Below are 26,267 nucleotides of genomic sequence, written 5' to 3'. Positions count from 1 at the left end.
CTGAGGACAGGTGTGATGTGCTCTGATTCTCTGGTTCTGGTCAGAATTCTGGCCGCAGTGTTCTGGATGAGCTGTAACTGTCTGACTGTGTTTTTGGGAAGGCCAGTGAGGAGGCCGTTACAGTAATCCACCCTGCTGCTGATAAAAGCATGAGCAAGTTCTTCACTGGAGACACAGCATCTGATGCTTGCAATGTGTTTGAGATGATAGTATGCTGATTTACTGACTGCTTTGACATGACTACTGAAACTCAGATCTGACTCCAGAGTCACACCAAGATTCACTCACTTACATTACTTAAGTACAGTAGTGAAGTACAAATACTGAGTTGCTGATGTTCTTGTCTTGTTTTTAGTCTAAAAAAAGCAAAAATGATCATTTTATTTTCAGAAATAATGAGTCAAAAGTGAGTTTTTCCTTAGAGCAAGTAAAATAATCTGATGTCAAAAGGAGAAACAGGATTATTTCACTCAATTTCACCCAATGTCAGATTATTTTGCTTGTTTTAAGTAAAAACTCGCTTCATTGTGACTGAAAACAAGACAATATTTCATGCTTGTGCAGAAAATGCTTCTTGATTTAGGAGTTTTGAGATATTTGTACTGGAAGCAAGTGAGAGAAGCATGCAGTGTGTCCACCACTGTGCCTGAAATCTGCTCTGCTCTGCTTTGTCTTTGTCCATTTTGCTTTGTGCAAAAAAAAAAAAAAGAAAAGAAAGAAAAAAACCCGAAGGCCGTTTGATCCGAAGCTTCTCCAGTTCATTTATAAATAGTTCCTGTGGGCTGTTTTGGCAGCGTCCGCAGTGGTGCTCTCACACAGCCGCTCTCTCCGCTTACCGCAGTAATTGGCTGATGAGGAGGCTCGGGCCCTAAAAAGAATGTCAGGGTTCGATTTCTGGGATCCTGAGTGAGGATATGTCACCATTTACGCCGCTTTCGGGTGACACCGGCTCTTGGCAGAAACTCTGGGGAAATCATTACGCTGTTTATACCTCTCCCCTGTCGCCGCGCGCTTCCCTTTGATATTTTCACCATGTTTTTCCACTGAGTGATGGTACCTCACCGGGGTCGGGGAGAACAAGTCCCTTTTGTAAATTTGTGACCATATTTAACGGCCAAAGAGAAAAAGGCAGACAATTGGTGACGCGTAGCGGGAAGCCGCTGAAGGGAGGATCAATGCTGTCCAGCAGGTGTCTTCTCCGAGTAAAGAGACGCCGCTATTGATTTCTGGCCCGCAGACACATTTTTAGAGCCGATTGCTGAGGCTGTGTTGAATTTGGGCCTTTTAGTGCGCGCTGCTTTTGACATAAATAAGCTTTAAGTGCTGATTCCTGATCACACATTTGCAGGTTTGTGGATTTCTACACTGCAGGACTGACTTGACTGTGGTTTTAATGACCCTGTGCTGATGTTTTGCTGTTTTCTTATACTGAGTGTATGTAGCAGCAGAGTGTATATTGAGTTACAAAGAAACAACACTGTAAAAAAGATCCATAAATTAGCAGTTTTCCATTTATATACATAGTCAAGCCTGAAATTATTCATACCTCTGGCTAGGGCTGCACAATATATGCTTTCAGCATTGATATCACAATGTGATCATTCGCAATAGACACATCACAGCACACACAATGTGGAGTTTGTATTATAATTCATCATTTGCATGTGTTTTTATTGCCTGGAATAGCGTAATGATTTTAAAAGCATTCAGGCTTAAGAAAATGCACCACTTGTGACTTTAACAATTGAATAATTTTTATACTTATTCAGTTACTGTACTTGATTACTGTTAAGACTCGGGAAATGCTAAACTTTGTGTTGTATCTTTTTCTAGATTGTATTTATAGATTATTATGCATGAAAATCCTCACAACACATGCAAATAGAGAAACACACTGCAAATAGCACAGACAACAGCGAATGTGTGTTAGGAAACCCCAGAAAGTTTATAGATTGTTTATTAGATTTTATGTACACTGAAAAAAATTATTCAAAGATGATTCCTTGGTTTAACTAAATTTTTTTTAAGTTAAGTGGTTGTAAACAATTTATTTGGGCTGAATTTAAACAAACGAATTAAGTTGAACGTTACTCAATTTAATTTGTTTGGTTAAATTCAGCCCAATTAAATTGTTTGCAGACATATTTTTTTTCAGTGTAGATGCAAATAGTAAACATCAATTCATCAACACATGCATGAAAATCCTCACAACACATGCAAATAGAGAAACACACTGCAAATAGCACAGACAACAGCGAAATTTATAGATTGTAGATGTTTTTATAGATGCACTCCCAGAATCATCCCGATCCATCTAACATTAACATTAAAATAAATTATTTCCAAATAGAGAGATGAAGTCATCTGCTGGAATTGTATTCATATCGCAATATGTATCGCGAAATAAAAAATATATATCACAATGCTAGATTTTTCCAATATCGTGAAGCTCTTCCCCTGATAAATTCTGACTTAAAGTTACTTTTATTCAACCTGCAAGTTTGTTTTTGAGGATTATCCCAAAGGATATTAAGGCGATGTACAAGAGACGTCATTGTGTGTAAAATATTTATCAGCTTTTATTTACATTTGAACAAATACTTTAAATCATGTTGCTGAGGCTGTGTTGAATTTGGGCCTTTTAGTGCGCGCTGCTTTTGACATAAATAAGGTTTCAGTGCTGATTCCTGATCACACATGTGAGGGTTTGTGGATTTCTACACTGCAGGACTGACTTGACTGTGGTTTTAATGATTTTAATGCAGTGTTTTGTGCATTATACTGAGAGTAGGATAGCAGCAGTGTTGGGTGTAATGAGTTATAAAGAAACAACAGTGTAAAAAAGATCCCTAAATTAGCAGTTTTCAGTATTTTGTGATTGATGTTTTTATATTTTATTTCTGCTGTTAATTTGCATTATGGGCTCTTGATCTTTCTTAAAACAACTTTTAACCTTGAAAAGTGTGTAAAAAGTGACTTTTCTGATCGTTTTGTAATCGTGTGCAGCAGGGGCATTGCTAGACCAAAAGCTCTACTGGGGCACGCACCCCCTTCCCCCCACCACCCCACCCCAGACCCCCCCTCCCCCCTTCAAAGAAAAAAAATTATATATATATTTATTTATTTATTTATTTTTCTATATTTTATAAATAATTATCATAAATAAAAGTATTCTTGTTATTATACAATTATTATGATGCTAAGATCATTTAAGAAATCTTTTGCATCAATATTAATTTCATTTGAATGAAATTCTGTAATCAATTCAATAAAATACAAAAAAAAAAGATGTTTTATAGAATTATCTGTTGTCTTAGACGTGACACATGGCAGAGAATTAGTTTTATTAAGTTTTACCTCCCTGACTCCTCATCCCTCCTTTTTGCTTCATACGAATAAATCTATCAGGAGGCACGCTTAGTAAGATCACCGTCATATTATTTAAACTTTAGTTTTGTCGACTTGCAAAACAAAACAGTCTGTTACCCCGGTCTTACAACGCATGAGCGGCACGTGAGCAGCAAGTAGCCTACTTTTTTGGCATGCATGTTAACAACTGGGACTCGCACTGGGAGGAGAGCAGCGCGTGCGAGAGGTGCGTGGGTTCTCTGCGGACACATGGAGATGCGTCAGTTTGCTTTTTGATTACACTGCTTTCACCAGCGTTGCTTTCGGTTGCACATAGAGAATAACGTCGGAATTACCACTCAATAAATACACTTGCATATGAAGGAAATCATATCTCTATGCATTTACTGGGGCACTGGCGATTTTTACTGGGGCACGTGCCCCACGATTAGGTCTAGCGACGCCCCTGGTGTGCAGTGCTGTATTGTGTGTGCTGGTGTTGTATATTACACTACAGAAACCTTGTAATAAACTGCAGCTCATTTTCTGCTATTCTACACACTCATTCCTCTACATATTAGTCCTGATACATTATATTATTACTAAAATGTCAATAAAAGTCACTTTAAACTGCAGAGTTGAATCAACATCAGAAGTGGACAGAGCAGAGATCAACATCCCATAATGCAATTCACAACCATGCATAAGGTCAGGATACAGCTGTGGATACTCACATCAGTGCATACTAATGTTTGTCACACTGTACAACAATAATTAATATTCTTACATTACTGTTAGGGTTGAGTTATAGACATTAATAAAACAACATAATGGGTCATTTAATAAATAATATGAATAATACGCTGTATAATTATTGTTTTTACATTACTGAGATGGTTGGGGTAGATGTTAATAAAATAAATGTAATCGGTCATTTAATAACTAATATAAATAATTCTCGTTATCTTCAGGCTGCAGCTGTATCTATTCTATAGCAACAACCCCGTATATAAACACTTGCAGGAAAACACTTGTGAATCACACAATACAGAAGCTGCTCATTAACAGATATCTTCAACAGTGTAGCTATGATCACCCTGAGATCCACCGTGAGATGTGAAAAATGTAGATTTAATCCGTCCTCTTGGACTCAAACACTGCTGCTTTTATATCACACTGTCAGACACTGAGTGTATTGATCAGACTCGGCTGACAAGCCAATCATTTACAGATCTCCGCTCAGTTTCTGCCGTATTGACGTCCCTGTAATGACACGTCTAACCCTGTGTAACTCTGACAATTATTACCCACAGATCCCAGACCTGCAGGTCTCTACAATTAGAGCAGGAATCGTCCCGCTGACGGATCTGACAGAGCGGACGGAGCAGGCGTTTATTCTGCTGCAATTAATCCCACAGTAGTGGATATATGCTGTAATCTGAGCTAACAAAACACTGATGATTAAGAGGGATTTAATATGTTTTTAACAGTCTCTTCTGTTGAGCAAGACTGTGTTTATTTGTTCAGAAAAATACAATGAAACTGTAAAATTTCAGCGACTCGACAAGCAATAAGGCGATTTTCTCACTTGTCATTTTTGTCTTGTTTCTAGTCCAAATATCTAAAAACTCTTAAATAAAGCAGGATTTATAATAAGCAAGTAATAATATTGTCTTGTTTTTAGAAATAACAAGTCAAAATAATGAGTGTTTCCTTTAAAACACATGAAAACTAATTTATTTAGCTCGCCCCACTGGCAGATTATTTAGTTTGTTTTAAAGAAAAACTGGCTTCATTTTGACTCATTACTTCTGAAAATAAGATAATAGGTTTTGATTGTCTAGAAAATGCTTCTTGATTTGAGAAGTTTTAGATGTTTGGACCAGAAACAAGACTGAAAATATGTTCTTTCTGAAAATAAAAATAAAAAAATATATAAAAAAAATAAAATAAAAATATACTAGAAAAAATACTAGAATTAAATGAAACAAACAAAAAATAAGTGAAATGAAGTAGTTTTCGCTTTTTGAAATAACATTATTTAACTTACTCCAATGGCAGATTACTGTGCTTGTTATAAGGAAAAACATTTAATTTTGACTTAAAATTTCTGACAAAAAAACCCCCCACTTAGTTTAACAGAAAATGCTGTTTTGATTTAAGAAATTGTATGTATGTGTACTAGAAACAATACAACAATTACAAGAAAAGCTTTTTTTGCAGTGTTTCCTTGTCAAGTAGCTGAGATTTTACTGCTTCATTGTATTTTTCTGGACAAATAAACACAGTCTTGCTCAACAGAAGAGACTTTTAAAAACATATTAAATCCCTCTTAATCATCAGTGTTTTGTTAGCTCAGATTACAGCATATATCCACTACTGTGGGATTAATTGCAGCAGAATAAACGCCTGCTCTGTCCGCTCTGTCAGATCCGTCAGTGGGACGATTCCTGCTCTAATTGTAAAAAAAGGTAAAATAGTTATTTTTAATTAATCATTATTTAAGAAGATGCTTCTTAGATATAGTCTTGTTTCTTGCCCAAATATCTAAAGATTCTTAAACGAGCAAAACATATAGTCTAATTTTCAGAAATAATGAGTCAAAATGAAGAGAGTTTTTCATTAAAACAAGCAAAATAATCTGGCAATGGCCTTAGGGGGAATATCTAGAAATAATATTATTTATCTTACCCCATTGGCAAATTATTCAGCTTTCTGTCTTATTCTTTAACACATTTTATCTTCACTTGTCCAAAATAATGCTTCTTGATTTAAGAAGATTTTGATATTTAGACTACACTGAAAAAAATCATTCAAAGATGATTCCTTGGATTTACAAATTTTTTTTTATGTTAAGTGGTTGTAAACTATTTATTTGAGCTGAATTTAAACAGACAAATTAAGTTGAACATTGCTCAATTTAATTTGTTTGTTTAAATTCAGCCCAAATAAATTGTTTGCAACAGTTTTGCATGTAACACTTTTTTCAGTGTACAAACAAGACAAAAATGTAAGAAAATAGATATATTTAACAAGATATATTTAAATATAACAGAAACAAAGGATAGATAGATAGATAGATAGATAGATAGATAGATAGATAGATAGATAGATAGATAGATAGATAGATAGATAGATAGATAGATAGATAGATAGATAGATAGATAGATAGATAGATAGATAGATAGATAGATAGATAGATAGATAGATAGATAGATAGATAGATAGATAGATAGATAGATAGATAGATAGATAGATAGATAGATAGATAGATAGATAGATAGATAGATAGATAGATAGATAGATAGATAGATAGATAGATAGATAGATAGATAGATAGATAGATAGATAGATACATACATACATACATACATACATACATACATATATATTGCCATTGTCTTGTCATGCGAGTGTGATCAATACCCGCAGTGTAAACTAAATGCGTGAGTGTGTGAATGTAAGTGCAGGTTTTAGATCAACTCAAATCCAAATATCTGAACATTCTTAAATCAAGAAGCAATGTCCAGACATGGGAAAAACACACTTATACTTTCACTATGGGGTGAACAAAATAATGTTGTTTTTTCAGTTATAAATTTCACTTCATATTAACCCATTATTTCTGTAAACAAAACATTTCAAAGCTTCTTAATTTCAGAATATGTAGATATTTGTACAAGAAACAAGACTTGAACTCTACATTTGAATTCAGTGTTTTCTTCCTCCTATTTTCAGAAATAATGAGTCAAAGTGAGGATTTCCTTAGAGCAAGGAAAATAATCGTATGTCAAAAGGAAAAACAAGATTATTTCACTCATTTCCTCCATCGTCAGATTATTTAGCTTGTTTTAAGGAAAAACTCGCTTCATTTTGACTCATTATTTCTGTAAATAAAAACTAAACATCTTTTTACTCAACCGTTTCTGTGATATTTGCACTAGAGACAAGACAAAAACTCTAAGTAAGAAAGCATTAATTTTTTTTTTTTGCCATTGTCTTGTCAGGCGAGTGTGATCAATACCTGCAGTGTGATCTACAAGCATGAGTGTGTGAATGTAAGCGCAGGTTTTAGATAAACACTGGCTCTTTCAGCCGCAGTTTCAGATGTTTCTGCCCGGCTGATTTGTCTGCTCTTGACCTTTCCAGCAAACTGTCCCATCATGCAGCAGGAGCTCCTGAGGGACTCGGATTGGGCTGATAATGAAGCCTGTCATCTGCACTCACCTCCAGCCGGACACACACACACACACACACGCAGCGCATCGATTCAGAGTTTTCTCCCAGAGCTGCACTTGTTGTCTGGAGATGCAGTAACAGGTCACAGCGGAGCCGTCAGCGTGAGGCGGTGAGTTCAGACTGCAAAACAACACCACTGAAACACCTCTGATTAACAGCCAGTTTTACATACTATAAAGGGGAGCTTTTATCACATGTATGCGGGGTTTAAACCCAGTTGTGTGTCAGTGTGTGAATGTATCCAGCAGCCTCTGATGGTAAACATGAATTAAATATTTTTATAATCACACTTGATAAAGGAAACACTTTGATTGGCATTCTGCAACGCAGGCTCATTCTGATCATGTAGCCCTGTATACATTTCTGCAGAGAGTGAAATACTTCTCAGGAGCTACATTTACTTTTGCAGTTTTTGTTTTCAGGAATCCACCAGAGGGCGCTGTGTACGCTTTATCAGATCTCAAATTTCTCTCACGAGTGCTATTGGCGCCTGCTGTTCTCACGTAAATCCACCAGAGGCCGCTGTCGCCTGACTGTCTGATTGACTGACCAACCGACCGATATCCCCCACCCTCCTCCTTTCCTAAACCCAACCGATAGTGTTTTCAAAAGCCCTCGCCTGATTTATACCATGTTTTCAGATTTTACCACATTCTCACCCTGTTATTCACTTGTTTATTTTTGTGTTACCTGCTTTCTGGAACCGTTCTTCACCAGAAGACCGCAGATGTACGTGTCAAGCTACCAGACAAACTGGTAACAGCAGAAAAGCCGTCCATATGGAGGTAAGCGGTCAGCTGGTAAGCGAGAATACCGCCCCGTAGCATTCGTTTAAAGACGAAATGCAGCCATACGTACCTCTGGCTACATGATTCGCGATCTCTGGGAATGTATATAGGGCTACGCTTTCAGAATTAACCTGTGTTGACATTCTCCCTTTGTATGTGTCATCAGAGGGGTAAAGCCCCGCCCACTAGTGACCATCTCTCCCTCATTAGCATAAATAGACTTGAGTAAAAAGCAGCCATCCAGCTAACATTAATCCTGTTTTCAATCTCTCGCTATGGTGACGCATCTGTAGCTCCGCCCTCTTCTGAAAGAGCACAATCTCATTTGCATTTAAAGCGACAGTCATCAAAGCACCACAATTAGGATCAAAGTCTGAAAGGGTCAGTTTCAGAGAGTTAGAGAACATTATCTGTGTGCTATTTTGAGCTGAGACTTAACTACGCACTTAGGGCCCTATCAGACACACGGTGCGATGAGGTGCATGACGTGTTTGGTGCGATTTGTTGCTATTTTCAGACCAGCGCAACAGTACATTTTACTCAACCCATCATCAGATTATTCTCCTTGTTTTAAGGTTTTTGCGGTGTAATAAGTAGTTCAATAAGGTAATGCTCATTGTTAGATTTAATAGAATTAAAAATAAAGTGTGTAAATTTTTGGAACACAGTAATGAGAATTATTCAGGAAACAAGCTACAGTGTCAGGTATTAGAGTGTATCCTCCGGATTATGTAATGAATTATAATGAAATGTATGAATATTCATCATCTACCCTATTACATAATCATGTACACACACACACACACACACACACACACACACACGCACACACACAAATAAAACAAAACACATTTCTACATACAAATAAATGACGGAAAACACATTTCAGGAGTAGATGTTTTATTTTCTGAAAGCACGGACTTCATAAATGTATTAGTCATGGTAAAATCAAGAGCCACATTATTGATTTTATTCATTCACATTTCTTAAAGGATCTTAAAGGGACAGTTCACCTCAAAATAATAAATATGTCAATCTCATCGAAGATATACTGAAGAATGCTGGGGAAAAACTGCCATTGAGTTCCATAGTATTTTTATTCCTACTATGGTAGTCAATCGAAGCTTTTTTCCAACATTCTTCAAAATATCTTCTTTTGTGTTCAACAGAAAAAGGAAAATAAAACAGCTTTGGAACCAATTGAATCTGAGTAAATGCTGAGTAAAAAAAGTTATTATATAGGTAGTGCTGTCGCCTCACAGCAAGAAGGTCACTGGTTCGAGCCCTGGCTGGGCCAGTTGGCATTTCTGTGTGGAGTTTGCATGTTCTCCCCGTGTTGGTGTGGGTTTCCTCCGGGTGCTCTGGTTTCCCCCACAGTCCAAACACATGCGCTATAGGGGAATTGATTATCTAAATTAGCCGTAGTGTATGAGTGTGTGTGGAAATGTGTGAGTGTATGGGTGTTTCCCAGTACTGGGTTGCAGCCGGAAGGGAATCTGCTGCGTAAAACATATGCTGGAATAGTTGGCGGTTCATTCCACTGTGGCGACCCCTGATAAATAAGGGACTAATCATTTATTGTGTTGTAATGTGTTCTGGCCATGTCATGGTTGTCCAAGGCAAATTTCCCAGAAATGGGACAATAAAGTATAAGCAAACACAGAACATTTTTGGGAGAACTGTCCCTTTTATGTAAATGAGACACTTTAACCATCCAATCAGATGTTTGTGCAGTTTTAGCTTCATCACAAATGGGTAAAATGGGCTGTAAATAAGATTTGCATTTTGTAAGTGATATAAAAGAAATGGTTTGATGTACATCCAAAAACTCACACAAGTACATTAATAAAATTAACAATTACAAACCATCAAAACAATATATAGTGACAAGATAGACTTATAAACACCAATATAATATATATAAACAACAATAAACCAAACGTACAGTTTTCTTTTCAATAAAATAAGAGTAGGTATTAAATTAAAATTCAAGTATGCAGCTCTTATGGCACTCATAGTCATTCCTAACAGGAGGATTTCTGCAGAATAAACTGCAGTACATGTAAATATAAAGTGCTGCGCTGTGAAGAGTGTTAGTGATGATGTACAAACATACAGTACAAACGTTTTGGCCATTAAACACTGGAAACATCACAGATCTGTAGAAGAGAAATGTAGAAAACGTGTCTGCATAGAGGATAATAATGAGGAGAAACACTGATGAACACAGCACGTCAGATATGAGAACAGATGGAGACTAAATTATTAGTGCATTTTAATTCTATTTCAAGTGTTTCCCAAGTGCTGTTTGACAGAGGAAGGACATCCTTTACTATTAAATTATTTTCTGGAGAAATCGCATGACTAGAGAAGACAAAAGACCACGATGGCTTCTCCTACCGCACTACAAACTACATTTCCCTGCCTCATATCTGCTCCAGTTTAGCAGGAAGTGATGATTTTGTTCTCTTTTGTTTCTCATTGGAAGGAAACACTGCTTTATTTACTAATGTTTTATACGATGATATTTATATACACAAGTTTAATTTATAGCTTTAAATGCAAACGTAGCTAATGTTGTCCAATCACTTGCCAAATTAACTGAACGGGCCTAGTTAACCTAATTAATGCACTGAATACTAGTATCTTGCAAAATAACTAGTAAAATACTGTGTACTGTCATCATAGCAAAGACAAATGCTACATCTTAATCAGCACCAGTCATTCATCAGTAGGTGGTGTGCGCTAGTAATGGCACTGATGAGCTCAGTTGACTACACTGAGGGCTCTATTTTAATGATCTAGGCGCAAAGTCTGCAGCTCATGGTGCAAAAGCATTAAGAGCGTGTCTGAATCCACTTTTGCTATTTTAAGATGGTAAAATTTGCTCTGCACCCGGCGCATGGTCTAACAGGGTTGAGCTTATTCTCTTCATGAGTTCTGGCTGTGTTTGGAGCATAACCTGCATTAAACCAATCAGAGTCTCGTCTCTTATTCCCTTTAAGAGTCAGTTGTGTCTCTCCATGGTGCATTTGCTGTTTACCTGGCATAAGTGGAAGAACTGAATGCTTCACTAGGGAGAAAACAGTTCAACAGAGCATCTGCAGCGCGAGGATAAAGAATCAGCCTCCTCCATTCAGCCTCTTTACTTTCTCTTTACTCCTTTACTTTGGTGGAGTGAGGAAACGGTGGAAACTCACTCCACTGAACACATCCATCAGCCCACATATTTAATCTCTTTTGTTAAGAGCAAAGATTTGTGTCAAAACTATTTCTAAATTCAGTTCTAATCTCCAGCAGAGGAATAAATGAACAATAATAATGGTGTGATCAAAACACTGAGTTATATCCAAACACACGTCCTGTTCTGATGACCCATATGGTGATGCAGACGTCTCCAAAACCCCACAGCTGGACAAATCTACACTTGTGTTTATTAAAACAGATATAAATCTGCAGATAATCAATAATAATGCTGATAATAATAACATTATACAGATGCAGATTATCATGTGTAACTGAAAAAGCCCCCCGAGGTGAAGAAGGCATGGAGGCAGTGGTGTTTATATTGATATAGAAAATAATAATTTCTGGATCATTTTAATCCTTTAATTGTTTTCATCTGTAAAGATATGTGTGTGTTGCTGTTCTTCCTGTGTGTATTCAGTAGTGTGTAAGTGTTTTGGATCTGCATAGGAGCATAACTAACGCGCTCTGCTGGACTTTAGAGCAGCTTTTAGTTGGTCAGTGGTGCGGTCTATTTCAGCTCCTCAAAATAGCAACGCTGCGCCTTAACACACCTCCTTTATAGACCAGCACACACATGAGTCCCCAAAGTGGTGTAAATGGATTTACTATTTAAACAACGTGACGCAAAACGTGAAAATTACTGTTGCGCTGGTCTGAAAATAGGAACAAATCACGCCAAACACGTCTTGCGCCTTATTGCACTGTCTGCATGATAGGGTCCAAAGTGTGACATGAGAACGTCCTCATTGTACATCATCAAAACTGGAGTTTCTAGACGGCAGAACTAATTATTCTCATACTCTGATTTTACCATGTTTTAAAGTACATTACAGCTGATTAATGTGATAGTTTTAATAAACCAGCAACATTTCAACTATTAAACCGTTATAAATGTTTGCTCCTAACTTATGTAGCTCTGTTCATGTGCAAGGTAAATAAATATCAGATTCTTTTTAGAAAAAACCCATCTCTCGTTTGTCAATATGTTGGATGATTTGGGTTGCGTGATTCATATTTCATGATTCCCTTAAGGGCACATATAGTAGTCTATATCAATGCTCCCTGATTTTCACGATGCATTGAGTAGGGGTTTTCAGGGTGAATGCTTCAGTGCGCTGGAAGAATTTAGTGATCGAGATAGCACTGAAAATGACTGACACACTAATTAGTGCACTGACTAGTGAACAAGGGTGCTGATTGAGACGCACCTAAAATAAACGAGCAATTGGGATTTATTATTATTAAAACTACTGCTTAAACATGAGCTGAACAAATCTGTTAAACAGCACTTGGGAAATATTTGAAGAGCTGAAATTTGCCAGGAGGGCTGATGATGTGAATCTTCAGCTGTAAATGAAGATAAAACAGAGCTGTAAACGTGATCACCATCCCTCCACCTCCACCAGCAGCGGCTCCTTCACTTTAATCTTCCCGCTGTTGACGATCACACACTCGGTGTACGGCAGGTTTCGCTCGTTCGTGTCCTGAAGCTCAATGGTGTGAACCACAGCCTGCAGACAGACCATAATAATACATCACAATCACACACACACACATACACTGCAAAACACGCTTTTACTCAAGAGTTTCTGTCCTGTTTACAGTTCGAATATCTACAAATTCTTAAAGACAAGTAAAACGTATAGTCTTATTTTCAGAAATAATGAGTCAAAATGAAGTGAGTTTTATATTTAAACAAGTAAAATAATCTGCCAGTACAATTTATTTATTTTCAGTTTAAAATAGGAAATATATAACAGCAAACTAATTTGACACCACAAGATGAATGATGGAGCATAATAAGAAAAGATAGATTATTTTATTTCGTCTGTATGATTCAGAGTCATACAGTGAGATAATTCAGTCTCATTCAAATAGAAAACAGAAACTCGCAACACTAGCCCCGCCCCCAAGTTCTTCTGATTGGTCCACTGCTTTCTTATTACTATAAACAGAAACTCGCAACACTAGCCCCGCCCCCAAGTTCTTCTGATTGGTCCACTGCTTTCTTATTACTATAAACAGAAACTCGCAACACTAGCCCCGCCCCCAAGTTCTTCTGATTGGTCCACTGCTTTCTTGCTACTCTAAACAGAAGTTTGCAACACTAGCCCCGCCTCCCAGTTTTTCCTGATTGGTGCATTGCTTTCTTATTGCTATAAACAGAAGCTCACAACACTAGCCCTGCCCCGAGTTCTTCTTATTGGTCCATGGCTTTCTTGCTACTCTAAACAGAAGCTTGTAACACTAGCCTCACCCCCAAGTTCTTCTGATTGGTCCACTGCTTTCCTGCTACTGTAAACAGAAGCTTGCAACACTAGCCCCGCCCCGAGTTCTTTTGATTGGTCAACTGCTTTCTTGCTACTCTAAACAGAAGTTTGCAACACTAGCCCCGCCCCCAAGTTCTTCTGATTGGTCAACTGCCTTCTTGATACTCTGAATAGAAGCTTGCAACACTAGCCCCGCCTCCCAGTTTTTCTGATTGGTCCACTGCTTTCTTGCTTCTGTAAACAGAAGCTCGCAACACTAGCCTCGCCCCAAGTTCTTCTGATTGGTCCACTGCTTTCTTGTTACTGTAAACAGAAGCTTGCAACACTAGCCCCACCCCAAGTTCTTCTGATTGGTCCACTGCTTTCTTGTTTCTGTAAACAGAAGTTCGCAACACTAGCCTCGCCCCCAAGTTCTTCTGATTGGTCCACTGCTTTCTTGTTACTGTAAACAGAAGTTCGCAACACTAGCCTCGCCCCCAAGTTCTTCTGATTGGTCCACTGCTTTCTTGCGTTTCTAAACAGAAGCTTGCAACACTAGCCCCGCCTCCCAGTTTTTCTGATTGGTCAACTGCTTTCTTGATACTCTGAATAGAAGCTCGCAACACTAGCCCCGCCTTCAAGTTCTTCTGATTGGTCCACTGCTTTCTTGTTACTGTAAACAGAAGTTCGCAACATTAGCCTCGCCTCTGAGTTCTTCTGATTGGTCGACTGCTTTCTTGTTACTGTAAACAGAAGCTCGCAACACTCTGTTTCTGAGCTGTCGCCATTAATCTGTGTGTGTGTGTGTGTGTCTGTTTCTGCCTACAGGAATCTTACCATCCCCTCCAGGACTTTTCCGAAGACCACGTGTTTTCCGTCTAGCCACGGCGCTCTGGCTAGCGTGATGAAGAACTGCGAGCCGTTGGTGTCGGGCCCCGCGTTCGCCATACTCACCCAACCGGCCCCCAGATGCCGGAGCCGGAAGTTCTCATCCGCAAACGTGTTTCCGTAGATGCTTTTACCTGAGCCACACAACAATGCAGATAAGAGCCACGTTATTTACTCTTCTGCAACTCTGAATCTGTCATGTCAGGTTTGACTTAAAGTACATACGACCATATTCAAAACTAACCATGCTGATTTTGTTAGCTCACATTGTTAGTTTTGTGGTGAACAATTCAAAATGTTATGCCTTTCTCTTAGATTAGCTCTGTCTGAGGTACTGGGCGGGACTAACTTACTTAACCACGCCCCTCCAGCTGTCAGTTTTGACATCAAACAGTAATGGTGAGGAGGAGGAGTCTGTTAGGCTGTAATAACTCTCCCCAAACCCTTCTCCCCATCTTCCTGATTGAAACGCCTACTTTACTACATCCAATCAGCTCACAGTAGAAAAAACAAGCCACGCCCACTGTTTTCTTATTGAATATTTAGTTTCTCTAGGAACTGCATCACAATACGAAAAAAAGGTCACAGCTTCCAGTTCATGGTGATGTATGTAAGTTTTTGACTCCTTTTAAGTACAAAAACACCATCATATGTTAGCAGATGTGCTGTGTTGAGAAACAATGCTGAAGTCAATTATTCTGCTTTGAATTTGTGCGTTTCATGTCAGAACGTCTGTCTTTGTTTTGGTCTCTAGAACTCCGCCCACTGCCAGTTTAGCTAATAATATTTGATGCCCTGCAGGTTGCCTTGGTGGAAAATGCTCCGGATTTCATTTCAGTCTTGAAATGAGATGCACATTCAGAGTTATATAGGTGGCAAATTAAATGAGCAAATAATAAAAACATTACAAATGTAAACATTAGCTGAACGTCTTTCATTGTAACATCGTGTCCTAACACGCAACACAACGAGACTCAAGCAACTTAACTATCTGCATCAAGCGCAACATGACAGAAACATTTAAACACAGCTATTCAGAAGCACAGAATAGTGCACTGCATTTCAATGAAAACGTAAGGTTTAGAATCTAACGAATACATATTAAACCTCAATAACATTATTAACAGTACACGCTGAGCGAATGATATTTGAGTTACATTTTCAAATATGTTTACTTTATTTTCAAGATCTGAGGTGATCTGAGATCTGCTGCTGCTTTCAGTATGGAGAAGAATGTCATGTGAAATGATAAACTCGCATTGTTAGTATTGAACACTGAATAAAGCACATAATCAGTACCTGAGGTGATCATTGTCATAGTTTATGCTGTTGTTCAGCTGTGAGAAATAGAAACCGTTTCTAAAATAGGAGTTTTAGGTAATGGTTTGAACAAAAACTCCTTTAACGTGGAAAATATTAATTTTGTCTGTTGTTGTTGGTTATAGGGTACGCTCGCTCCTATTGGTGTCAATCTGGCAACCTACATTTGAGTGGAGCCATCAGAGGAGGGGTTGAGTGAAAAGTGTTTTGATTTTGGACTGCATTACCTAGTTCAACCACTGGGTGTCACTCTTATATTCATTCACTCATTCATACATTCATTTTCTTTTTGGCTTAGCCCCTTTATTAATCTGGGGTCGTCACAGCAGAATGAACCGCCAACTTATCCAGCACATGTTTAACGCAGCAGATGCCCTTCCAGCTGCAACCCATCTCTGGGCAACATCCACACACCCATACACTATGGACAATTTAGCCTACCCAATTCACTTGTACCACATGTCTTTGGACTGTGGGGCATATTATAGTATATATTTATAATTATAACTTATGAATAATTATAATAATATAATTATATAAATATAACTTTTTTTACTCGGATTCAATTGGTTCCAAAGCTGTTTTATTTTCTTTTTTCTGTTGAACACAAAAGAAGATATTTTGAAGAATGTTGGAAAAAAGCTTCTATTGACTACCATAGTAAGAAATAAAAATACTATGGAACTCAATGGCAGTTTTTCCCCAGCATTCTTCCACTACCTACTGCGCCACTGCTTTGCCCGTCACTCTTCTATACTGCACCTTTAAAGTGACAGTTCACCCAAAATTAAAACTAATCTGTCATCATTAAATCATCTTTTATTTCTTTCTTCTGTTGAACACAAATGAAGATATTTTGAGGAATGTTGGAAACTGTAAACATTGACTTCCATATGATTGTATTTCCTGCTGTGAAAGTCAATGGTTAGCAGTGTTCAAGGTTTTTGTGTTGGATAGTGAGTAACCTAAATTTTCAGGTGATGTGTTAAAGCTCCTATATGACGTTACTGCTGTAATAGGCGCTGCACAATATTGGAAAAACTAACATGTGGTACTTCATTTTTTGCTTTATATTGCAGTGCGAATACAATTTTTAAACGGATAGCTCATTGTGTAAATAATTAATAATCTTCAAAATCCATGTACTGATCATGATCCTCACCCCCTGTTCCGTCTCCAGCAGTGAAATCTCCTCCCTGGATCATGAAATCTTTGATAACTCTGTGAAACTTGCTGCCTTTATAGCCGTATCCCTTCTGGAGAGATGGAGAGAGAGAGATGATTTGTGTTAGTGTATCAGAGAGAATATATACACTCACCGGCCACTTTATTAGGTACATTACTAGTACCGGGTCAGGCCCACTTTTGCCCTCAGAACTGCCTTAATCCTTCATATCAGAGATTCAACAAGCTCCTGGAAATATTCCTCACGAGATTTTGCTCCATATTGACATGATAGCATCACACAGTGCTGCAGATTTGTCGGCTGCACATCCATGATGCCAATCTCCCGTTCCACCATATCCCAAAGGTGCTCTATTGGATTGAGCTCTGGTGACTGTGGAGGCCATTTGAGTACAGTGACCTCATTGTCTTGTTCAAGAAACCAGTCTGAGATGATTGGAGCTTTATGACATGGTGCGTTATCCTGCTGGAAGAAGCCATCAGAAGATGGAGACACTGTGCTCATAAAGGGATGGACATGGTCAGAACAATACTCAGGTAGGCTGTGGTGTTGACACCATGCTCAATTGGTACTAATGGACCCAAAGTGTGCCAAAAAATCTCCCCCACACCATTACACCACCACCAGCAGCCTGAACCGCTGATACAAGGCAGGATGGATCCATGCTTTCATGTTGTTGAGGCCAAATTGTGAGCCGAGCATCCGAATGTGTCAGCAGAAATGGAGACTCATCAGACCAGGCAACGTTTCTCCAATCTTCTATTGTCCAGTTTTGGTGAGCCTGTGTGAATTGTAGCCTCAGTTTCCTGTTCTTAGCTGACAGGAGCAGCACCCGGTGTGGTCTTCTGCTGCTGTAGCCCATCCGCCTCAAGGTTGGACGTGTTGTGTGTTCAGAGATGCTCTTCTGCAGACCTCGGTTGTAACGAGTGCTTATTTGAGTTACTGTTGCCTTTCTATCAGCTGGAACCAGTCTGGCCATTCTCCTCTGACCTCTGGCATCAACAAGGCATTTGCGCCCACAGAACTGCCGCTCACTGGATATTTCCTCTTTGTCGGACCATTCTCTGTAAACCCTAGAGATGGTTGTGCGTGAAAATCCCAGCAGATCAGCAGTTTCTGAAATACTCAGACCAGCCAGTCTGGCACCAACAACCACGTTCAAAGTCTCTTAAATCCCCTTTCTTCCCCATTCTGATGCTCAGTTTGAACTGCAGCAGATCGTCTTGACCATGTCTGCATGCCTAATTGCAGTGAGCTGCTGCCATGTGATTGGCTGATTAGAAATTTGCATTAACAAGCAGTTGGACAGGTGTACCTAATAAAGTGGCCGGTGAGTGTATACTGTATATACACATACATACATACATTCATACATATATACATACAGTGTTGATAATAAATAAGATGACCCCTCACAGATCTCTTTTACATTAATATTTTCTACAGGATTCTTTACAGTAATATATTTGTGCAAACACACAGGGGTGGATTTAGGGATTTGGGGGCCCTAAGCATTTCCAGACTCTACAGTCCTGTTCTGCAGTATTTGTATTTTTATTTTATATTTTTAATACCATTTTTAATTTGACCTTGCTGTCGTTTATCACTCTTCATTTCTATCTTAATGCAATCTCTACATTTTATATAGTTTGTTTTCTTGAAAGGAATTCACAACTAAAAATAAATAAATAAATAAATAAATAAATAAATAAATAAATAAATAAATAAATAAATAAATAATCTGATTTGGCTGCTGGACTGATCTATGATTGGGAGTGGAGGGGGGCATATTTGCCAGATGTAATAGCTACATTATAATTTTATTTGTTAGACCCTCACCATACAAAATATGACAGAAAAGCATGTTATATATAATTAATAGAAACTTTTAGGTGTTTATTATTGGCCCTCAGATTTCCTGGGGCCCTAAGCGGCTGCTTATCGCACTTGTTGGTTAAATCTGCCCCTGCATGTACATTAGATTAGTCCGTACCAAAGACAAAACTGAACCTAATCTAACAAATAAACTGAAGTCCAAAAATTAACACACACACATTAATATGTTGAGGAAAATATTCAATAAAAGAAGTGAAAATAGAAAAATTTGTTTAAATTAAGTAGGTTTTATTTATTTATTTATTTTATTTTATTGTTTAAATGTAAATGCATTATCTTTCTATTCCTAAAGATGTTCGGTGACCAAACTCTTATGTTAATGGATATAAATGATTAATAAAAATACATAACCTATATTCTCTGAGAAATGGATACAATTATTCATTTACACAGGGGGTGTGCTCATTTATGCTGAGCACTGGATATGAATAATATATATATGGGGATGGTGCTGAGTTTTACCTCTCCAGTGGCCAGAGACACAAAGTTCTGAACGGTCAGAGGAGCCACTTCACCAAACAGACCAATCACGATCCTGCCAACCTCATGACCACCCACAGTGATGTCGAAAAACACCTGCAGCACACACACACACACACAAGCACATCCATATGCACACACACACACACACACACACACAGACACCCACACGCACACACAGAGAGAGAGAGAGAGAGAGAGAGAGAGAGAGAGAGAGAGAGAGAGAGAGAGAGAGAGCAGGAGTTTGCTTAAGATCTGAGGACATAAACACTTTATGCAACACTTTATTTTAAGGTGTCTACACAAGTTCAGAATATTGACTATAGTAATTACAGTAATTGTTAATCATTTTTCTAAACTCTTTTATTGGTTGTTAGAAATAAAAATAAACTAATCATTTTTAATCTTATAACCTAATAAAAAAATCGAAGTTGAACCAAGATTAAATTTTAAGTACAATATAAAATAAGTTTTACTGTTTCTTTTGTTTTTATTCTTGTTAAAATTGCAACATGAAATACTATCGCGTAATAATAAAAGTATAATATTAGTATTTCGTCATAAGACAAAGCAAACTTTTATTTTTGGTTAAGATTTGTTGTAGCGACTCTTCATTTTCAATCACAACAAATGAAGACGTCATTTAAAATAATTGTAATTTTTATGAAGGAAAAAAAAGCATAAATGACTATAATGTAACTTGTAGTAATAACAGAATTTAAACACTTTAACATCATCAACTCTTATTTCGGTGTGCCTGAAACGCTTCAAATGTGACGCATACCAGTAAAGCGCGTCGCGTCAAGAAAAACGCAATGGAACAGACGCATGCGCGTAACAGCGATATGTAAATAGTTAAAATAGGTTTAGTTTGTGTTTGTTGAGGATGATGATGATTAAGATGATGATGATGCTTGTGTGGTGTTTGCAGAAGATGCTGCAGGACGCGCGTCTCACCTTGTCCGTCACTTGCGGTCCCGTTCGCGTTTTAAAATCAATGGCGCTGCTTAATAACGGCAGACTGAGGAGAGAAAGCGCGTGCCAGAGCCGAAACCGCTGCATTTCTGACCGAATATGAATATGAATATTAGCGTCTGAATGTTATTAGGCTGAAGAGAATCTGCAGATTCCTTGCGTCTTCCTGTATGACGCTCCTCCCACAGCGCGCACGCGTCATGACGCACAGTGTCGGAGGAACACGCTCAGTACAGTACAGTACAGTGTAGGGGAGAGCTGCAACACTGTGCATTTCCTTCAGTTTCTCAGAGACCCAAAATGATAATGTATTAAACCCACAACAATCAGATACTCGCCCACATCGCTATCACATGTACATATGATAATATTTCAGAATCAGAAAGAGCTTTATTGCAAGATGTTTACATTTGTTTGCGTGACAGAAGTTTCCACAGTGCAACAGTGACAAGTCAAAAACACAGATAATAAAGCAATGAAGTAAATAAAATATACAATTTAACAAATATAAACAGTACATTATGTTAGTGCAGGGGTCGGGAACCTTTTGTCAGCAAAGAGCCGTTTCTGATTTTTTTTTGGCAAATGCATTGGGCTATTGGGAGTGTATGTATTTATATATGAAGAGTTCAGATGCAAAAACCTCTCAATGCCATCTGAAATTTTGTCCTAAAATGAGCAGTTTTCTCAGCCTCTTATGTTTGTGTTCAAGTATTTTGCTTTAAAGGCAATGAAAAGAACTTATTCACCACTATAAAATAACATTTATATATATACCTCAATTTTACTTTTATTGTGAATATATAAAGAGTTTAGATGCAAATGCCGTTTGATATTTTCTTCTAAATGTAGCATTTTTCTCTGATTATGTACATATCTTTATATGTATCTCTGTATATATCAGGTTTAAACAAACCTTCTTTATGTCCATGCACAACTCAAAAATAAAGAAAAATGAAGCTTCACATGTTGAGCGAGTCCATGTGTGAAAAAAGGACAATTTCTAGATTTTCTTTTCTTTTGGCCGTCACCACTCATCAATATTGTTTAAATTTACATGTGCATGGGTTATCATAGAAATGTAAATTAATACATTTAATAAAAATATTCAAGTTAATCCACAGCGCCACACTCGAGCATTGGTTGAAACGTTCTTTTATTGTAAACTGAGTTCTTTTTTATTTTGCTGTAAATAAATACAATAAAAAGGGAATTTTAATTGTATTTTAATAGGAAATTTCTAGTGATGGTTATAATTTGTTAAACTTTAAAATATTATTGAAGAGAGACAGCTGGAGAGACACATATGTTTGGTCAAAGAGCCACATGTGGCTCCTGAGCCATAGGTTACCTACCCCTGTGTTAGCTAAATCATGTGCAAATATCAACTATGTGTGTTGTTAAATGAATAAGCTTATGTGTTTGTTCATAATGTGTGTAAACAGTGTGCATTAATATATGTAGAATTGACATTTAAAAAAGTCAAACGTTAAAATGCAAATCTAAATTAAAATATGATCAAAAATTCTAAAACCTCAGATTGAAATGACTTTTATTTTTAAATGTAAACTGATGTAGTGTTAAATTGGCCATAAACAGACTAGCAAAACAACAATAACAATTTATATATATGTATATATGTGTATGTATGTGTGTGTGTATGTGTTTGGTCAATTATCAGGCCCACGAAACATTTGAACCAAAAATATACTACAATAAACTACTTCTTTGAACTTTGAAAGTAATGAGTAATGTAGTAAATTAATATTTTTGAACCTTACCATAGTAAATTAGATTGTATCAGACTATTATTACAGTATTAGGCTGTATATATTATAGTATTCACAGCTCTTTGTTAATGAATGCTCCAGCACACTATAGTATTAACAGTAGTAAACTATAATAAATACTGTACTATACTTTAGTTTTTACTGCAGTATATTGTGGTGTTACTACTGCACAGGTGTCAATTCCACAGCTTTACACAGTTTAGTTCCAGTCCTGCTTCAACACACTTACCTGAAGGGTTCAAACAAGCCTGAAGGACTCAATTAGTCTGATCAGGTGTGTTTAATTAGGGTTGGAACTAAACTGTTTGACACCTGTGTATTACTACAACAGAATATTTACTATTGCTATACTGGTGTTTTGTATTATGATATAGTTGTTGAAAGCTACAGTATTGGGTCATTTGTTTATATTACTATAGTTGTGTTACTATAGCAACTGTAGAAACAGAAAGACAGATCAATTACTATAGTTGTTGTGTTTCCAATAGCAACTGTAGAATCACCACAACCTATTATATTCTGTAGTTGTGTTACCATAGCAACTGTAGAATCGCCACAGCATATTATATTATGTAGTTGTGTTACCATAGCAACTGTAGAATCGCCACAGCATATTATATTATGTAGTTGTTGTGTTACCATAGCAATTATAGAATTACTACAACAAATCAATTACTATAGTTGTTGTGTTACCCTAGCAACTGTAGAATCACCACAGTGGATCAGTTAGTATAGTTGTTGTGTTACCATAGCAACTGTAGAATCATCACAACAGTTCAATTATTGTAGATGTTGTGTTACCATAGCAACTGTAGAGTCACCACAACAGATCAATTACTGTAGTTGTTGTGTTACCATAGCAACTGTAGAGTCACCACAGCGGATCAAATACTGTAGCTTTTGTGTTACCATAGCAACTGTAGAGTCACCACAGTGGATCAAACACTGTAGTTGTTGTGTTACCTCAGCAACTGTAGAATCACCACAGCGGATCAAATACTGTAGTTGTTGTGTTACCATAGCAACTACAGAATCACTACAACAGATTAAATACTATAGTTGTTGTGTAACCATAGCAACTGAAGAATCGCCACAAAATATTAAATTCTATAGTTGTTGTGTTACAATAGCAACTGTAATTCATTCAAGTACTTTAATACTATGCTCAAAATGCTACAGTATTTGCTATATATCACTACAGTATTTTTCCGTGCTGGTTTAGAAGCGATGCAGTGTAAAAGCTGTTGTGATCTGGCTCTTGTATGCAGCTGAAGCACTCAGTCTGAGGGCCGCGGGTCCCCTAATCAGGTCAAGTGCCGCTTCATTACCCCGGCTGTAGCTGCCATGTAAAGCAGCGCTGCTCATCTCAGAGTCTCTGACCCAGGAGAGCCGCAGTAATGGGTAATGGCTTCTGTGCTGACCGCTGCTCTAATCAGAGCCCTTGACCCCACATTCAGCTCTCATTTCAGCCAGCAGACGCTCACGTGTGTGCTTTTACTCAGGGTATTCACCGTCTGTGTGTTTCAGGTTATTTCTGCAGGTCTCAGATCTGTGCGCACTGACAGATATAATGAGGAAGACGCTTCAAAACAACACAACACACTGACACACGAGCATTATTATATTGGTGAGTTTGTTTCGCAAATAGTAGCTCAGATTTGAATTGTTAAAATTGTATGTGATTGTGTTTTTGGTGTGTGTGTGTGTGTGTGCGTGCGTGTGTGTGTGTGTCTGTGTGTGTGTGTGTGTGTGTGTGTGTGTGTGTGTGTGTGTGTGTGTGTGTGTGTGTGTGTGTGTATGTGTGTGTGTCTGTGTGTGTGTGTGTGTGAGTGTGTGTGTGTGTGTGTGTTTGTCTGTCTTTCTGTGTCTGTGCATATGTGTGTGGATGATTGCGTGCATGTGTTTCTTTCTTTGTCTGTGTGTGTCTCTCTCTTTGTGTGTTTGTGTGTATGTGTGTTTCTGTCTTTGTGTGTGTGAAACGCCTTTTAAAACACATCTATTTAGTCAGTAGGTCATCTTTGTTTCATGTCAAATGTTTTCCCTGTTGTGTTACAGTGATCCTGAGAAACAATTCAGAAATAAAGAATCAAATAAATCATTGCTAAAACATTGATTATAAATAGTTTTTTGTGATTCTCAACTCATTAGGCCACTCTTGAGAAGTGGGACACAGCTAAGACAAATTAATCTACATTTTTGTATCTAACATTTGAGCTAAGTGTAACCCTGCTGGTCCTACACCACCCAACCTGCTCCAAGCTGGGATCGAACCGGCGACCTTCCACATGGGAGTTGGTTTGCTCTAACAAGGAGACTAAAGACCAAGGCCTCTACCGTCTGTCACTAGAGTGTCTTTAGAGGTCAGAGGAGTGAGGTTTTACCTGCACAACACTTCACTAGCTGGCCTCTGCTACATAAGCTTTGCACAATATCCCAGTTTTTAAATTTGAACATGCATTTTACCATGCCATGTAGTATCTGTTTTGAGGTTAGCATCTGCGTTAAAGCACAAAATGGTGGAAATGTCAACTCTGTTACCGTCAACTCTGTTACTGTCAACTCTGTTACTGTCAACTCTGTTACTGTCAACTCTGTTACTGTCAACTCTGTTACTGTCAACTCTGTTATCGTCAACTCTGTTATCGTCAACTCTGTTATCGTCAACTCTGTTACTGTCAACTCTGTTATCGTCAACTCTGTTACTGTCAACTCTGTTATCGTCAACTCTGTTACTGTCAACTCTGTTATCGTCAACTCTGTTACCGTCAACTCTGTTACTGTCAACTCTGTTATCGTCAACTCTGTTACTGTCAACTCTGTTATCGTCAACTCTGTTATCGTCAACTCTGTTACTGTCAACTCTGTTATCGTCAACTCTGTTACTGCCAACTCTGTTATCGTCAACTCTGTTATCGTCAACTCTGTTACTGTCAACTCTGTTACTGTCAACTCTGTTACTGTCAACTCTGTTACTGTCAACTCTGTTATCGTCAACTCTGTTATCGTCAACTCTGTTATCGTCAACTCTGTTATCGTCAACTCTGTTATCGTCAACTCTGTTACTGTCAACTCTGTTACTGTCAACTCTGTTACTGTCAACTCTGTTATCGTCAACTCTGTTATCGTCAACTCTGTTATCGTCAACTCTGTTACTGTCAACTCTGTTACTGTCAACTCTGTTATCGTCAACTCTGTTATCGTCAACTCTGTTATCGTCAACACTGTTATCGTCAACTCTGTTACTGTCAACTCTGTTACTGTCAACTCTGTTACTGTCAACTCTGTTACTGTCAACTCTGTTACTGTCAACTCTGTTATCGTCAACTCTGTTATCGTCAACTCTGTTATCGTCAACTCTGTTATCGTCAACTCTGTTATCGTCAACTCTGTTACTGTCAACTCTGTTACTGTCAACTCTGTTACTGTCAACTCTGTTATCGTCAACTCTGTTATCGTCAACTCTGTTATCGTCAACTCTGTTACTGTCAACTCTGTTACTGTCAACTCTGTTATCGTCAACTCTGTTATCGTCAACTCTGTTATCGTCAACACTGTTATCGTCAACTCTGTTACTGTCAACTCTGTTACTGTCAACTCTGTTACTGTCAACTCTGTTACTGTCAACTCTGTTACTGTCAACTCTGTTATCGTCAACTCTGTTATCGTCAACTTTGTTACTGTCAACTCTGTTACTGTCAACTCTGTTACTGTCAACTCTGTTATTGTTAATTCTGTTACTGTCAACTGTTATTCATCAACTCTGTTACTGTCAACTCTGTTATTTCCAACCTTGTTATCATTCACTCTGTTACCGTCAACTCTGTTACTGTCAACTCTGTTACCGTCAACTCTGTTACTG

At 37.8% G+C, this 26,267-nt stretch overlaps 1 protein-coding gene across 1 annotated transcript; it reads right to left on the bottom strand.

Moving 5' to 3' along the window:
• Window positions 1–9,271: 9,271 nt before the first annotated feature.
• ppic (peptidylprolyl isomerase C) lies at window positions 9,272–20,798 on the bottom strand. Its single transcript, XM_056464222.1, has 5 exons — window positions 20,601–20,798; window positions 19,626–19,739; window positions 17,244–17,337; window positions 14,711–14,895; window positions 9,272–13,135 (listed from the first exon to the last, which is right to left on the bottom strand). Exons 1-5 carry the CDS (start codon window positions 20,703–20,705, stop codon window positions 13,007–13,009), a joined length of 627 nt encoding a protein of 208 aa, XP_056320197.1. The 5' UTR covers window positions 20,706–20,798; the 3' UTR covers window positions 9,272–13,006.
• Between the last annotated feature and the right edge of the window lie 5,469 nt (window positions 20,799–26,267).

This window comes from Danio aesculapii, chromosome 8 (genome assembly GCF_903798145.1).
Source record: "Danio aesculapii chromosome 8, fDanAes4.1, whole genome shotgun sequence".
Classification (NCBI taxonomy): Eukaryota; Metazoa; Chordata; class Actinopteri; order Cypriniformes; family Danionidae; genus Danio; species Danio aesculapii.
The sequence above is the reverse complement of the archived record's forward strand: the minus strand, read 5'-3'. Positions and strand labels throughout refer to the sequence as shown.

Excerpts from the sequence above, each read along its gene's own strand:
- ppic (XM_056464222.1), bottom strand. The coding sequence starts at position 20,705 with ATGCAGCGGTTTCGGCTCTGGCACGCGCTTTCTCTCCTCAGTCTGCCG. Across the intron at positions 19,740-20,600 it reads GACCGCAAGTGACGGACAAG|GTGTTTTTCGACATCACTGT; the intron begins GTGAGACGCGCG and ends TGTGTGCTGCAG. Across the intron at positions 14,896-17,243 it reads TGCTGGAGACGGAACAGGGG|GTAAAAGCATCTACGGAAAC; the intron begins GTGAGGATCATG and ends TGTGTGGCTCAG.